The sequence below is a fragment of the Capricornis sumatraensis genome, chromosome 8, assembly GCF_032405125.1.
Source record: "Capricornis sumatraensis isolate serow.1 chromosome 8, serow.2, whole genome shotgun sequence".
NCBI classification, from domain to species: Eukaryota; Metazoa; Chordata; class Mammalia; order Artiodactyla; family Bovidae; genus Capricornis; species Capricornis sumatraensis.
In genome coordinates, this window is record NC_091076.1 from 6,561,367 (window position 1) to 6,576,899 (window position 15,533).

The 15,533-nt window shown below is 53.5% G+C and overlaps 1 protein-coding gene across 1 annotated transcript; it reads right to left on the minus strand.

Annotated features, from left to right (window-relative positions):
- Window positions 1–711: 711 nt before the first annotated feature.
- On the minus strand, window positions 712–9,959 carry PELI3 (pellino E3 ubiquitin protein ligase family member 3). The gene is made up of 8 exons (XM_068978293.1): window positions 9,888–9,959; window positions 8,589–8,741; window positions 7,988–8,059; window positions 5,486–5,615; window positions 4,568–4,669; window positions 3,416–3,610; window positions 2,909–3,097; window positions 712–1,281 (listed from the first exon to the last, which is right to left on the minus strand). Exons 2-8 carry the CDS (start codon window positions 8,738–8,740, stop codon window positions 712–714), a joined length of 1,410 nt encoding a protein of 469 aa, XP_068834394.1. The 5' UTR covers window position 8,741; window positions 9,888–9,959.
- Window positions 9,960–15,533: the final 5,574 nt, after the last annotated feature.

Here is a 15,533-nt window from a genome sequence, read left to right on the forward strand (position 1 = left end):
CACTTCTCACTTTTCTAGCCACCCGTGAGACCAGCTTCGCAACTCCTGATGACTCTGATCCTAGCACACAGGAAGCCATGCTGTCATTCAGTAATTGGTCTGTCGTTCAGTTACTGGGGAGGGAACCAGGCAGGGAACCAGGTCTGTGTCCCCAGATAACACTTGGCAAGGAGTCCAGTCCCCAGTGGGTATCCGCAGATGTCGGTCCCAGCCTGCCGCCCACCCGGCACTCACTCGGGGGCTGGAGGCACTGCACGCATGCGGGACACGCGGATTCGTGAAGGCAGCTGAGCAGCAGGTTTATAGGGGAACCCAGGGCAGCAGCGGTGGGGTGATTATCTAGAACTGGGTTGGCAGGCTCAGGGCACAGCCAGCCTAAGCTGGGGGTCAGGGACTCATGGTCCCTTCATTCCCCCAGGGGCACAGTGTAGGCGGCATGATGGGGGATGCCCCTAAAAGGGCTGGGGCAATAGGGCTGGGCCTCCCTCCAAAGCCCAGGACAGAGCTGGTGCTGAGAGCCTCATCATTCTGTCCGGGGTGGGGGTCCAGGGACCCCCTCTGGAGCCCAAGTTAGGAGGGGAAGGGCACCGCCCACCCAACGCGTCCATCTGGCGTGGCGATGAGCCAGCAGGTAGTCTCACATGCAGAGCTCCCTGGAGGTGGGGGACCCAGGTGGGCAGGCAGGCGCGGCAGCAAGGGGCCCCGGGGAGCCTAGTCCAGCGGCCCCTGGAAAATGAGGCGGACGCAGCCATGCTCGCCAGTGAGCCAGGCCCCACAAAAGGGGCAGGCAGCGTGGAACGCGTGGGTGCCATGGGGCAGTGGCGTCTGAGCCCAGTAGCGGGCAGTCTTCTCAGAGCAGACGTGGCCGCAGGGTGCAAAGGCGTGGCTGGGCGGCCCAGGGTCCAGGCAGAGGCCGGCCTCCTGGCCGAGCCACAGGGGCACGTAGGGCCCCACGAGGCGGCAGAGGGGACACTCGCGCTCCTGGGGGCCCCGCTCTCGCCGGCAGCCCCAGCCGTGGTAGCCGTGGACATGGCCGCAGCGGACGTACACCCAGGGCTGCTGCTTGTCGGGTGCCGTGCGGCCGCGCGCCGGGCTGGGGAAGGCCAGGGTGCTGAGGCCCACCGGACACTGGGGCCGCGCCGCGTTCGCCTCCTGCCGCTGGGCCTCCAGCTGCTTCAGCGTGGGCGCCCGCAGCAGCCCGGCCGGCGTGCGCCACAGCAGCGTGGCCCCGCACAGGTCGATGAGGGAGCCGTCCTGCAACACGTTGGACTCGTTTTCCACCTGCAGGGGCAGCAGAGGGGGCCCTTCGTGCCCAAGGGGCTCCTGAACCCCCAGCCATCCGGCCGCCATCACCCCAGTCACGCCACCCATCCATTCCCCTGAACCTCCCTGGAGGGAGCACCCTGGACCCCCGTGGGGCTAGCTGGGGGAGAGGGGGTGGGCTGGGGCAGAGGAGGGGAATGGCTGGGGCAGAGGACCAGAGGAGGCTAAGAAGCCCCACGGGCCAGCAGGAAAAGTGGTCCTGGGGAATCACCATCCCCCAAAAGCCAAAAAACCCAAAACTAGCAGGGACTTTCAGTGGTTAGGGCTCTGCACTTCCACTGCTGCGGGCATAGGTTCAATCCCTGATTCTTCTAAGTCTTCTAAGATTTGATCTTATCTTGCAAGCCAGGCAGCAAGGCCAGAAAAAAATAATCCCAGGCAGGCACCATGCCTTACTCTCATTGGAACCTGCGCCTTGGTCATTTCATCTGTCAAATCAGAAAGCCTGGACTCTGGACTGGGTCTTCCCTCGTGGGCCAGTGGTTAAGACTCTGTGCTTCCCCTGAAGGGTGTTCGAGCCCTCATCGGGGAACCAAGATCCCACATGCCACATACTGGCCAAAAACAAGGCCTGGACCAAAATGGAAGTTTTCTAAAACATTTTCTCAAGCTCATCTTCCCTGATGGCAGAGGCCAGAATCTCCTGTGTCCAAAACACCAGGGACTTAGCCCAAAGCCTAAGGGCTGAGGTTAAAAGCAAGGACTCTAGCGCTAGATAGTCTGGGCATGAATTCTGGCCTCAGTGTTTACTAACTCTGTGTCTCTGCTCAAGGAACTTATCCTCTCCGTGTCTTAATTTCCTTGTCCTCAAGATGGGTTTTACTTCCCTGTGTAGCAAGTGGGTCTCATGAATCAGTGCGAGAACTTGGAACAGTGCCTGGGACCTAGTAGGTGCTCAGTAGCGGGTACCAGTGAGAGGCTCACAAACCTAATTTTACAAAATAACGTTTCCCCAGATCTCCCAGTGGAACAGAGGCCCTGGGAAGATAAGCCATGCTTTTCCTCGAGGCTCGGCATCTCCTTGCCCCATGTGCTCACACCTAGGAAAACGTCTATGTGGCCCCTTTGAGGATCGTGGCCATGTGACGTTGGGCAAGCCCCATCTCTCTCTAGGACTCTCCCAGCTCCCAACATTAGGTTCCCCATCACCTGTGTTAGCACTACTCTAAGGCCCTTTCCTGCTAGGAAAGAATAAAGCTAAACTTGCCTGAACGTGACAGACATGTTAAAAACCACCAACACTTGAGGCTATAAACTGCTCACTAACAGGCCAAGTGTCACCCTCATAAGAGACTGTGAGTTTCAGCTGCTGACATCCTCAGAAGCGTGTGGAGCGGTACCAGGTTCTGTGTGTGCTACTCCACATCACCCCGTGGGCCTCTGGCAGTATGTGGGCCACATCTGGAGATGCTGGTCTGGTCCCCTCTGTGGGGCAAACGGCGTGTGCCCCCACATGGAGCCTGTTGGGGGCTGCCCCGTGCAGCAGGACTGGAGATCACCTCCTGGCATGGGCAGGGGGCAGGGCAGATCGGGAGGGCCCCGGGAAGGACGAGGGGATGGGGAGGAGGGTGGACAGGCCACCTACCAGCTTCCCCCGCTGCTGTGCCGAGCGGCTGTCCCTCAGAGTATACACATTCCCACAGACCGAGATCTCCCGCCAGACACCCGGGGCTGAGTCCTCAGAGAAGCCGCCTGCTGGGTGCATCACCAGGACCCCGTTGGTGGTTAAGCCGTCCATCAGCCCGTCGGGGGTCCGCCATTTGGCTGCCCGCTCCTGGGACCACACGTGGGATCAGATCACATCCCTGAGTGGCCCCCAGCAGGCCTCGAGCCAGGAGTGCTGCCCCTCTACCCTGGAGCCCAGAGGTGGCCCAGAGAGGACTGGAATTGGCACTGTATGACCTTGGGCATCACTTGACCTCTCTGAGCCTCACTGTGCTCATCTGTTAAGTGGGGGTGCTGATCCCCGCATAGGTTGTGGTTATGATTACTGCAGGCTGGTCCATCACCCCTGGAGACTGCCCCTCCCCAACCTACCCCGGGGCTCACTCTCAGATGCAGCACTGGTCCCTGCCTCGGGGTGCTCACTCACTCCAAGGAAGATGTTGCTGGAGGCATCGAAGCCAGCGGCGTAGATGCGGGCAGTATAGGGTGGCCGGCGGTCACAGAGGATGCGGCAGGCGTAGCGGGAGATGGTACTCTGGGCAGAGGGGCCCTCGGCAGCCCCTCCCCCGGGGGACGTGTCTGTCACCACGAAGTCAATCATGTTCTCCGTGGAGCGGCCAATCTGTGAGGGAGGGGAGGGCAAGCACAGGAATGGTGTGTGCAGAGGTCAGCGCCAAGGGCTTCCCACCCCAGGGCTCCTGGAAGCTGTTCTGTGGGCAGGGTGACCAAACGACAGGGAGATAACGCCACCCCAGTTCCCTAGACGTCCACATCCAATCACTGGTGTTTGGGTTTCTCTTTCTCTGTCTCCCCCACAGTTCTGGGAACCGCCCCACTCAATTAAAAAACTAGCTGATCTGCAGGACTTCCCTGGTGGTCCAGTGGCTAAGTGGTCCAGTCCTCTGCGCTCCCCAGTGCAAGAGGCCTGGGTTTGATCCCTGGTCAGGGAATTTGATCCCTCATGCTGCAACTAAGACCCGGCACATCCAAATAAATAATTAAAAAAAAAAAAAAAAACTAGTTGATTTCCAGATACAGTGAAAGGGTAACTGAGTCTGGGAAGGCTCAAATAGTAGTAGAAAATACTGAATTTGGAGTAAGTATTTACTATATATCATGTTAAGCAGTTCGTGTACAGATCTCAGTTAACCTTCCCAATGATACCATGTGGGGGGACTGTAATGAGCCCCACTTTACAGATGAGGAAACCAAGGCCCAGAGAGGTTAAGGGACTCTTGCCCAAAGTCGTCCAGCTACTAACTGACAGAACTGGGAGCAGAGGCCAAGCAGTAGGACTCTGACACCACACTCTGAACCCCTAAACTGTACATCTCCCACAGCCTGGGAGTCCAGGCTTGGGTGTGAATCTTGATCCAGCCACTGACTTGCTGTGTGAGTGGCAAGTCAACAGCCCTCCCTTCTGCTTCCTCGTCTGAAGAGTGGTTCGCTGCACTGAGGATTCCAAGCACCTGCCCCCCGGCCTTCGGTCCGCCAGCCTCCCCCCTGGACACCTGCAGAGCTGAGCATCCAGGCTGGGCGGCCCAGCGGCCGGGAGGCTCGTGGAGGCCCCTGAGCCTACCTGGAACATATCTGTGTCACTGTCATGAGTGTACTCGACTATGACCGAGTGGCTCCGGGACAGTGTGTAGGAGATGCTGTGCTGGCCACGGTTGCTCAATGCCTGGGGACAAAAAGAAGAAGTCATTTCCCTGGGGATGGAGCCAGGAGAAGCGTGAGCTTCTGTGACAGAAGCTGGAGCCTGACATCCAGCAGCCACTTCCAGGGAAGGGGCGGTTCCACCGCTTACAGAGGGGAACTCTGCAGCCAGCCCTTTACACGGGTTATCTTATTTGATCCCCGTGTGCACGGTCATCACTCAGTCATGTCCGACTCTTCTCGACCCCCTGAACTGTAGACCACCAGGCTCCTCTGTCCATGGGATTTCCCAGGCAAGAATACTGGAGTAGGTTGCCATTTCCTTCTCCAGGGGATCTTCCCAACCCAGGGATCGAACCTGCCTCTTCTGTGTCTCCTGCATTGCTGGCAGATTCTTTACCACCAAGCCGTTGGAAAAGCCCCTATTTATCCCTACAGCTTCCCAAAGGAGGCATGGTTATCATTCCCATTTTACTGTTGAAGGAAATGCATCTCAGAGAAGAGAAGAAACGGGTCGGATGTCAAATGACTGGAAACAGAAGAGCCCAAATTATAATCCCAAACCTCTGAAGCCAAAGGCTTTGCCTTTGTCATTGTCACATCCTCTCCCGGAGCCTTGGCCGCCTCCAATGATTGACCACTCCTCCCCAAGGGATGGGGTCTAGTGGTTCAGGGAATACTTGGCAAGCTACGACGTAACTGCGAGGAGTCTCGCACCAGCCCCATGCTCTGGTTTCCCAGGGTCATGAGGGAAGACACGTGGGTTCCCCTGCTCTGGCGGGGCCGTGGGCAGGTAGGACTGGGAAGACTGCACCCGGGTCTGCTAGGACAAGCTGCTTGCCTTGGAGACGAGCGGTGTTGAGATGTGGTGAATGACATCTGGCTTCACTCCATTGGCGTGTGGCCGGCGACTCAGTGCCAGGCGGCTTCGGCGGCGGCCCTTGTCCCCACTTGCCAGACACCCATTGTAGCTGTGGATGAGGGGGTTAAGAAGAAAAGGTTGCAGGCAGAGAGCAACAGCAGGTGAGCCCCTGAGAGACTAGGAGGAATCACCAACTTCTGGGCAGATCCTGCCTTAATAAACAAGCCCTAGAACTACTAGCTAGAAGACCCTACTCTATCAAATTGGTGCCTTGGAGAAGTGAGGCGGGGCGGGGGTGGTGGTCAGAAGATCTTCAAAAGGGTTTTCATTCAATTAACCAGTGTTTTCTGGACTCCTGGACCATGCCTGGTCAGGCACTAGGTGCTGGGGTGGTACAGGGGACATACCACAGGTCAGTCCTGTGCCCTAAGTTGTTTGAGGAACCTGGATGCCACCTGCCCTGACCCAGGCACAAGCCAAGTGTGTCCCAGGCCTAGAGACAGGAGAAAGGAATTCTGACCCCAGGAGCAGGTTTTGAAGAGAGGGGACACCTATACCAGGCCTTGAAGAACTAGAAAAGAGTCACCTTTAGCAAACTGTCATTTATTAGATCACAAGTACTACTGGAAACCAGAAAGGAAGAAAGAAAAATAGACCCAAAAAGCCACTATCTCTACATATCCATTCACATCAAATTTCTTCCTTTCCAGCCTTGTCCAGATTGTAGGAGGCAAAGATTGGGTGAGTCATAACCTTGATCACTGCCACAAACTGGAGACTCCTGTGTTCCTGGTACTTCACATTATTAATTACCTAATGGAATCTGTGTAATGTCCTGCCAGGCAAGTATCTTTCTATCTTTCTTCTCATTTTACGAATGAGGCAAATTGAGGCTCAGGGAGGTAAAATGACTTCCCTGAGGTCCCAGGCTAGGAAGTGGGAAAAGTCTAGCTTTGACCTCTCATCTGTCTGACTCCAGGTTCTTTTGCAGAAGATTCTCAGTAAGGAGGGCTTACCCTGAGCAAAGGCCCTGTGGCAGGCAGGGTTTGAGTGATGACTTGGATGGGAGAGTGCAGCTGGGGAAAATGAACTTGGTGGGAGGGCCCTGAACACCAGGAAGGGCGTTCTGAACTTTATTCCATAAGCACTGGGGAGCCACAGCAGGTTTGGCACCAGGAAGTGAAAAGGATGAATAGCTGCCAAATACAGCCAAGGACCACTTGAATCAGAATCTTCTCTGGACCCACAGAGGGAGATTCTGATTCTGTAGGTTTGGGATGAGCTTGTCAGTGGGTAATTTTCAATGTGCTCTCCGGGTGGCTCTGATGTCCAGCTGGCGTGGGGCTTCACTGCTCCGTGGAGAACAGATGGCTCTCAAGAGGGCCTGTCGCCTTAGGTCTGAGCTTTCCCTCATCAGTGGCCTCAATCCCAGCTGTGATTCCAGCTCTTCCTTTGGGACATGAAGCAGTTGCTTTCTTTGGGGGTGGGGGGGGGAGCGGGCAGTGCCACGTGACTTGTACGATCTTAGTTCTCCAATGAGGGATCAAACCCTGGGCCCTTGGCAGTGAAATCGTGGAGTCCTAACCACTGGACCGCCAGGGGCTTCCCAAGTGGTTGCTTTTCTAATGCAAGGACCCCTGAGAGGGGCATCACTTTTGTGCTTGTAAGCTCTTCCCACATATGGGAGGTAGGGCAGTTCAGGACACGGGCTGAGGGTTCAGATGGACCTGACTTAAATCCGGGCTCTTCTGCTTGTCAGATAACCTCTGTGCATGCTGTCACTTCAGTCATGTTTGACTCCGTGTGACCCTGTAGACTGCAGCTTGCCAGGCGCCTCTGTCCCTGGGATTCTCCAGGCAAGAATACTGGAGTGGGTTGCCATGCCCTCCTCCAGGGGATCTTCCCAACCCAGGGATTGAACTCTCATCTCTTATGTCTCCTGCATTAGCAGGCGGGTTCTTTACCACCAGTGCCTCCTGGGAAGCCCTCTAACCTCTGTAAAATGGGGCTAATTTTTTCAGGATCTACCTCACAGGTTCATTATGACAGCTAAATGAGATAAAGCATTTTAAGATGCTTGACACAGTTTGGCATATATTTAATAGGCCCTTGATAAATGTTATTTATGATTCTTATTACTAAAAAATAAAAATAAAAGCACATGGCATGTACATGTCACCAAACAGTAACCATTATTATTTTAAAATAGTCATCACAGTGATAATATAGTTCAGGTCAGAGAGAGAGGCCAAAAGGAAGTACAGAAGGGAGGAAGGAGAGGGAGCTGTGCGTGGGGCAAGCATCCTGGTCAGGCGAAGACCAGGAACGGATCAGGTCTACTCAGCTACCAGCTCACGTTGCTCCCTCCCTCCTGGCCTCACTTTCCTCACCTGCAGCACGAGGGTCGGCTGTCGCTTAGTGAAAGCGCACTAAACCTAGAGTACGAGAGGCCTGGGTCCAAATCCCAGCCCTGCCACTTACCAGCTGTGTGCCCTTGGGCCAGCCACTTCCCCTCTCTGAGCCTCGGTTTCCTCACCTCCTTCCTCACAGCATCTTTGTGAAGATTGAAATGAAATAACGTCCATGAACGTGCTTGGCACAGGCCTGCCTCCCAGAACACTTGGTGTGGGCCAGGCACTGTGCTACATGCTTTACAGAAATCACCTCAGTCGTTCCTTTCAACAACCCTCTGAGGTATTATTATCATCATCTCTATTGGTAAGTGGGGGAAATGGAGGTGCAGGGAAGTTAAGCAACTTACAGAGGCAGGATTCGAACCAAGCACTTTTGCTGGAGAACCAGAGTTCATCTCAGACTACACACATGAGGAATTTTATAAAAGGCAGCTGGTGCTTTCTTCTGTTCAGAAACAGGTGGGCAGGGTTGTCTCCATAATTTATGAAAAATGGGAAGATAAAATACCAATTGTGAATTGAAGTGGGCTTGGTCAACTTTGTCTCTCAGCTGGGAAGGTGAGGAGGGACGAACAGCAGAAGGCTGTAAATGGAGAGAACTGAGACCCTTGGTCTGGCTGTCCCGTGGGGTGCCTGGTGCCCCGCCCCCTTGGACCACGGAGGCTCACCCCAGAACGATGAGTTCGCCATACTTGATGGGCTCCTCCCCTGGCTGTGCATCTTCACCGGGAGAAGAGAGCACGCAAGAGCCCTGGTTCCCCGGGTGCTGGAGGTCTGAGGTTCGGGGAGACCCCACTTCAGGGTTTCCTTCCAGCACCATTCTGGGCAGAGTGGGAGAAGAGAAAAAGAGCTTTGCAGCCTCCCACCCCAACCCCCCTCAATGCCAGCTCCAGCCTGCTGTGGGCCACCTAGGCTAAGACCAGAGTGACCTTTCACCCACTCTGTTGCTATGGCAACCACTTCACCTCTGCCTCCCCTAAACTGTCAGCGTTGCTGGGATACCAGGGAAGGGAGATGGATGGGGTGGAACCAAGAGGGAGGAGCTGCCCAATCAGAGGGTCAGAATATTTGGCAGAGCCAGAGGGATGGCTCAACTTGGGGTGGCCAGAAGCTTCTTTTTGGCAGGACCTCTGTCTGGGATGTGGTTGGAAGAAAAGCACCCCAGGAGTTGGGGGCCCCTACTGCTCATCTCACATTCAGTTCCTGGGTTTGGCTCTCAGCCCCAGGACCTCTGAGGAACCCTTCTGTCAGGTTTTTGGAATCTACCTATCCATCTTAATCTTTCTGCCCCTTTGCTGGTCTAGGCCTCTATCTGTCTGTCTGTTTTCTCAATGACTCTCTGTCCCCGCCGCTGTCCTTTTCGCCACCTCTCTACCCACCCTCCTCCCCACCTCCGCCTGTCTGGCCACCTCTACCTCTCCATTCACCTGCCTCAGTCTCCCCGTCTTGCCCTCACCCTGCGAACAGGGCTCTGGACCCCTCCCGGGTGCGCCCCTCTCCCTCCCTCAGGTGTCAGTCTGCAGTCCCTGGGCCGCTCAGGTCTCTGGAGGCCTGTGGGGGCGGCGCTCCCCCCTCCCGCTTGGGCTGCAGCAGAGCCCGTCTCCGCAGGAAGCCTGTTTGGAAAACATCCCCGCGCAGGAGGGACTGCGCCGGGGCAGGCCGGCACCCTGCGCCCGGGGCGGGCACAATGACAGCCCAACGACATACGCAGACACAACCGGCGGCCCCTCCACACAAACACGCGCGCGCACGCACACAGTCCTGCACAACCGGAGCCCCGCGAGCGGTGCCCGGACGGGTGCAGAGCCCACCCTAGACTCGCTACAGCAGGCGCGATCGCGCAAACAGCCACAGGCGCCCGCCCTCGGACCGAGTACCCCCCGCCACCCTGACACTCAAACACGCCCCCAGCGTCTGTTGGGGCCCGCTCGGCGAAGCCCCCGCCCCCTCCGCCTCGGCCGGCTCACCTGGCCGCGCTCTGGCCCCCGCTTGGCGCTGCTCCCTCTGCTCCTCGCCCCTGCTCGGCCCAGGGGCCGCTGCGGCGGGATGGGCCCGGCCGGCGGCGGCTCCGCGCTGCCTTGTCACGGGGACACCCGGGGCCAGGGAGGGGTACGAGCGCAAACAGTCACGCTCCGCCCCCTGTCCTATGCCCCGCCCCACGGAAGCCCCGCCCCTCGAGACTCCTCCTCTTGCGGCGAAGCTCTGCCCCAGTCGGCGGAGCCCCGCCCTTTCTCAGGAGACCACGCCCCTTATCGAGCCACGCCCCCACTCTGCTTTAGGAACGCTCTCTCCCAACTTGGCGTGAGCTGAGACTCTCAGGTAGGTCTTTGAGGCTCCGTTCTCCAGTTCGGGTTCCCCAGACCCCGCCCTTGTTTCTGGAGACTCCCGGGTTCTCCTTGAGACCCTGGCGCCCCCTCCCTCATCGCAGTCTAGCACCTTGCCCCCCTGGGCTGGAGGCCCCTTTCCGCAGCTTAGGCCAGGGACTCTGCACCTCCTGCCCGAGACCCTGCCTTCCAGATGGGGAAACTGCGGAATTAGAGGAGAGAGACAGGGGCGGGAAGGAGAGAGAGAATGGAAATACTAGAGGAAACAGAGGTACGGATGTGCATCAGAAGGGAGGCAGAGGAAAGCCGCTGCGTTTGATCTGTCTTCCAGCCCAGCTGGACTACTTTCTGGGCGACTGCCGGCTGGCTCTGGGCTCCCTCCAGTGTCCAGGAGTGCCTCCCGCCCGCCCGCCAGCTTGCGCACACCGCCGGAGATGCGGCAAATGGGATGGAGACCCCTCCGGGCCTGGGCTTGCAAGAGATCTCATCTGTTAGTCTGTGGCAGGTGCTATGGGCTGTGCTTTGAACAAAATAAGCCCTTTGATTCTCGGGAGACAGACACTATAATCACCCATTTTGCAGATGAGAAAACAGAAATTTAGGAATCTGACTTGCCCATGGTTATTTTCCCTGAAAGGGATCAAAAGTGGATTTCAGCTGTGTGACTCCAGTCTGGACTCATAGCTTCTATATACCTTGTTGCAATGACTCGGGACCACAGGATGGCAAGAGGGCACTCAGAGGTACAGAGCAGGAGAGACCCAGAAATGCATCAGGTAAGATCCCTACAGCTCATTATCTCTTGCCCTATTTGGAACTGTAACTGTTAGGGAAATTAAAATGGAGGAAGTCTTGCTCAGGCTTCAGAAGCAGGAGAGCAGGCCTCTGACTGATACCATGCAGGGCTTTTGGGGCTTCTGGGCACAAGGCCTTTGTGCCTCCAATTTCTTTGATTATAGGGAACGGCATTTATTCAGCCTCCATGACCTTTCCTGAGTTCCAATGGCAGGTTCAAGCAATTGTTGATTAGGGAAGGGAAGGGATGTGAAACCAAGGAGAAACAAGCAATCAATAGCAGCCTTGGGGCAGGTTTCCCCATCAAAGGATGCGAACAACAATATCTTTGAGCTGTTTTGCAGATACTGAAACCCTCTCCGAGAAGTTATGGTATGCTCCCTACAAACGAGTAGACCATAGACCAGTTAAACCTGAAGGTTAATAATGTTGACGCCTACTTAACCTCACCACCAACCCATCAGAAGAATGTCCAAGAGCTGATCACACCCTCTTTTACTGTAAAACTTGTCACTTGGTTTGGAGGGCGGTAGCCTGCTCTGTCCCCCTTTGCCTGGCAAAGCAATAAAGCTATCCTTTTCTGCTGCTGCTGCTGCTAAGTCACTTCAGTCGTGTCCGACCCTGTGCGACCCCAGAGATGGCAGCACACCAGGCTCTGCCATCCCTGGGATTCTCCAGGCAAGAACACTGGAGTGGGTTGCCATTTCCTTCTCCTTTTCTAGTTCACCCCAAACTCTCTTTCTGAGATTTGATTCTGCACTGGTGTTCACAGAAGCTGAGCTTTCAGCATCATGACCTGCTTCTTACCTGCTTAGACACTGCCTAGATTCTGTGCCTGCCTGCAAACACAGGAAGTCAAGTGAGCTTTAGATAAGAAAGGGAGTGGGTCCTGGAATTTTTAAAGCCCCTGGAGGTCTGGCCAACACCCTCCAGGGTCTAATGAAATCCTATGATTGGTGAAACAAACAGCATTGTTAAAGTGAAACCAGAGCTTCATTTTTGTGCGCAAACTGATGATGATGTTACTTTGTGGCCTGGGATGATAAGCAGGAGCCCCCAAACTGCAGTTTGAAGTCTCACCTGTGGAATGGACACACCGCCCTGGATCCTTTCTCAACTGGGACTCCAGATTACTGTTAACAAGTGACTTCCCAGTGCAGTTGAAGTCTGGGTGTAGGTTGTTGGCCCAGTTTGGTAATGTATATGCTATTGCTTCTCTCCATTGTTTCTATTTCGTTTCTTTTAATGACTGTATACTGAAATTAAGTAAAATAATCCTCTATTAAATATTGAAATTGTTTATTAGTGTGTAATAAGTGGTTTCTTTAGTGGAAAAAAAAAATCCCTCAAACCTAAAACTAAAGTAAAACTTTGGGCAAAACAATAACCAAGAGTTAGGGGAAGCCCAGAGGGTGGACCTTTAATTTGCATCTTTAGAGTGCATGTTTTATTGAAGAAATCAAGGAAAGCTGCACAGAGGAGGCATTCTTTGACCCCCACATCAAGAAAAACAAGTGAAAGTTGGCCCACACACTGTGGAGGAGCACACTTCCTCTCCCTCCCTCAACTTGTTGTTTATGAAGCTGCCAATCTGAAAGACTCCTCCTGGGTCTTACCACATCCACACACCCCACTAACTCCTCCATCTAAAAATAGTCCAAGATACCAACTGCTTTGCCAACTGTTCTCGGGCTCCAGCAGCCAGATGAAACAAGAAAGCAGCCGACAGCACACCCTTTGAGGACGAAAGCACCCACTAATCAAAGAGAAAGTCCCTGAGCAGGCTGGACTGCTGGGCTCCTGGCAGCAGGTCGTACAAATCCTGCACCACAGGATTGCTCCCATCCCTGCTTCCCTACCTGCATACCAGGTACACATATCTGCAATAGGCCATGGCGACACTGGGACAGTCTTACTCCCCTTTGCACTCCCAGCTTCCAGTACATTCCCTGCCAAAGCAGGCCCTCTGTGAACATATACTGAATTATGATACAGCCAGATCACAGAGCCAGACGGGTGTGGAACTGAGGTTTGACCAGAGCTCCTGTGCTACCACCTGACACCAGATGGCAGGAAGGGCTAAGAGAGGTTCAAAGGCTTTGTCCCAAGAGGCAGAGATTTTTCCTGTGGTCAAGCACTGGGCTGGGAGTTGTATGGTGGGCACAGCCAGACCAGGAGGGACCTCTGGAATCATGGGATGGGCCTGAATGCAATATTGAATTTTCCAGGATGGGCAGAGGAAGGGTGAGTTGGAACACCACCAACAGACATAGATTCTCAAGTCCCAGCCTTGGCTTCTGGCTCTAAGTCCCAGGCTCTGTGCTAAGAACTCCAGCTTCTTAATCTCTCTATGCCTCACTTCCTGTATTTATAAAATGGAAATAAACGTAGTACCTACCTGAAGTGGGATAAAAATTGACAGTATTGTTTGGAAAATCTTTCCAGCCACTCCCTTCTCTCTTCAATCTAGATCTTGACCCTACTGCTTTTTATAAGGGGACAAAGAAAAGAGAAAAATACAGCCTGTATTTTTTCTTAAAATAAAAGTTTTGTTTGGCTCCACCAGGTCTTAGTTTTAGCAGGCAACTAAAATGGCTTGAGGGATCTAGTTCCCTAACCAAGGATTGAACCTAGGACCCCTACATTGAGAACACAGAGTCTTAGCCACCAAACCATCAGGGAAGTCCTCTGCAGTTCTTCAGCTCTTGGGTTCAAGTACCCAGAGACAGGCATAGTTTTGAAGAATACTTGTGCATCTAGTGAAGAAAGCATGTTGAAAACAAATAAACAAGCCAACCAACAACAAACTCTTTCTGGCCGGAAAGATTTGGAGAGAAGAGGATAAGGAAGAGCTAAGATGCTGGGCTCTGCCTCTGAGGTCTCATTGTAGGTAAGAGGGAGGTACTAGAAAAAGATAGACCCCTCAAATAGACTTAGGCATCCAAACCCTATTCCTTCACTGACCAAATTTGATTGGATCAGTTTGTGGAACAAATTATGTTCTAGGACATTGTTGAAAACAGTAGAGAATTAGCTGTCAATGAGTGGAGTTTAATAGGTGGCTGTGGTCAGGGAAAGTGTCAGTCCTGGAGAGCCCAAGCCAAATCACTGTCTTCCCAGGTGACTGCAGGTGGAGGTGCACAAGGCTCCTCCCTGACGATTAAGGACAGAGGCTTTAAACTCAGGCAGAGGGAAGGGGGAGTGGGGTGGAGTCACCAAAATAATCCACACAGGGCCTTCCCTGGCAGTCCAGTGGCCAGGACTCCACACTCCTAATGCAAGGCACCAGGTCTGATCCCTGGTCAGGGAACTAGATTCCACACCTAAGCCACAACTAAGACTTAGTATAGCCAAATAAATAAGTATTTTAGAAAAATAATCCACTCAGTCATCAAGCAAGCAAATAACAATAGCAAGCCGTTGAGGTGGGGCAAGTGCCAAGTTGCCACAATGTAGTATTTAAAATCTTCAGTTTCCATCAAGAAATTGTAAATCATGCAAAGAAACAGGAATGGATGACACAGACAATGGGAAAAAAAAAAAACAGGCAGATATTGTCGGGATGTGGGGAAATTGACACCCTCGCACATTGATAGGAGGAGGGTAAAATGGTGTAGCCACTTAGCAAAACAGTGCAGCGCTGCCTCCCGCAGTTAAATGATGTTGCCATGTGACCCTGCAATTCCACTCCTAGGGGAAGACCCAAGAGAAATGAAAACATACGTCTACACAAAAACTTGAACACAAATGTCTATGGCAGCATTATTTATAATAGTCAAAATGTGGACAACTCAAATGTTCAGTTGTTGAATGGATAAACAAAATGTATATCTACACAGTGGAATATTATTTAGCCATAAAAAGGATCAAAGTACAGATATATGCTACAACCTTGAAAATAATATGCTAAGTGAAAGAAGTCAGTCACAAATGACCACATCTTGTATGATTTCATTTATAAGAAATGTCAGAATAGAAGAATGTATAGAGGCAGAAAGTGGATTTGTGAATACTTGGCTAGGGAGGGCCAGTGCTCTTGCCTGGAGAATCCCAGGGACAGGGGAGCCTAGAGGGCTGCTGTCTATGGGGTCGCACAGAGTCGGACACGACTGAAGTGACTTAGCAGCAGCAGCAGCTAGGGAGGGATGGCAGAATAGTGATAGCTAAAGTGCATGAGTTTCTCTTTGAGGTAATGAAAATGTTCCAAAATTGCTATGGTGATGGTTACATGTATCTGTGAATATACCAAAACCACTAACTGCACATTTTAATGGGTGAATTTATGATATGTGAATTACTATATCTCAATATATGCTTTGTGCTCAGCCATATCTGACTCTTTGTGACCCCTGGACTGTAGCCTGCCAGACTCCTCCATCCATGGGATTTTTCAGGCAAGAATACTGGAGCAGGTTGCCATTTTCTCCTCCAGGGGATCTTCCTGACCCAGGAATTCAACCTGCATCTCCTGCATCTCAGGTATTGGCAGGCAGA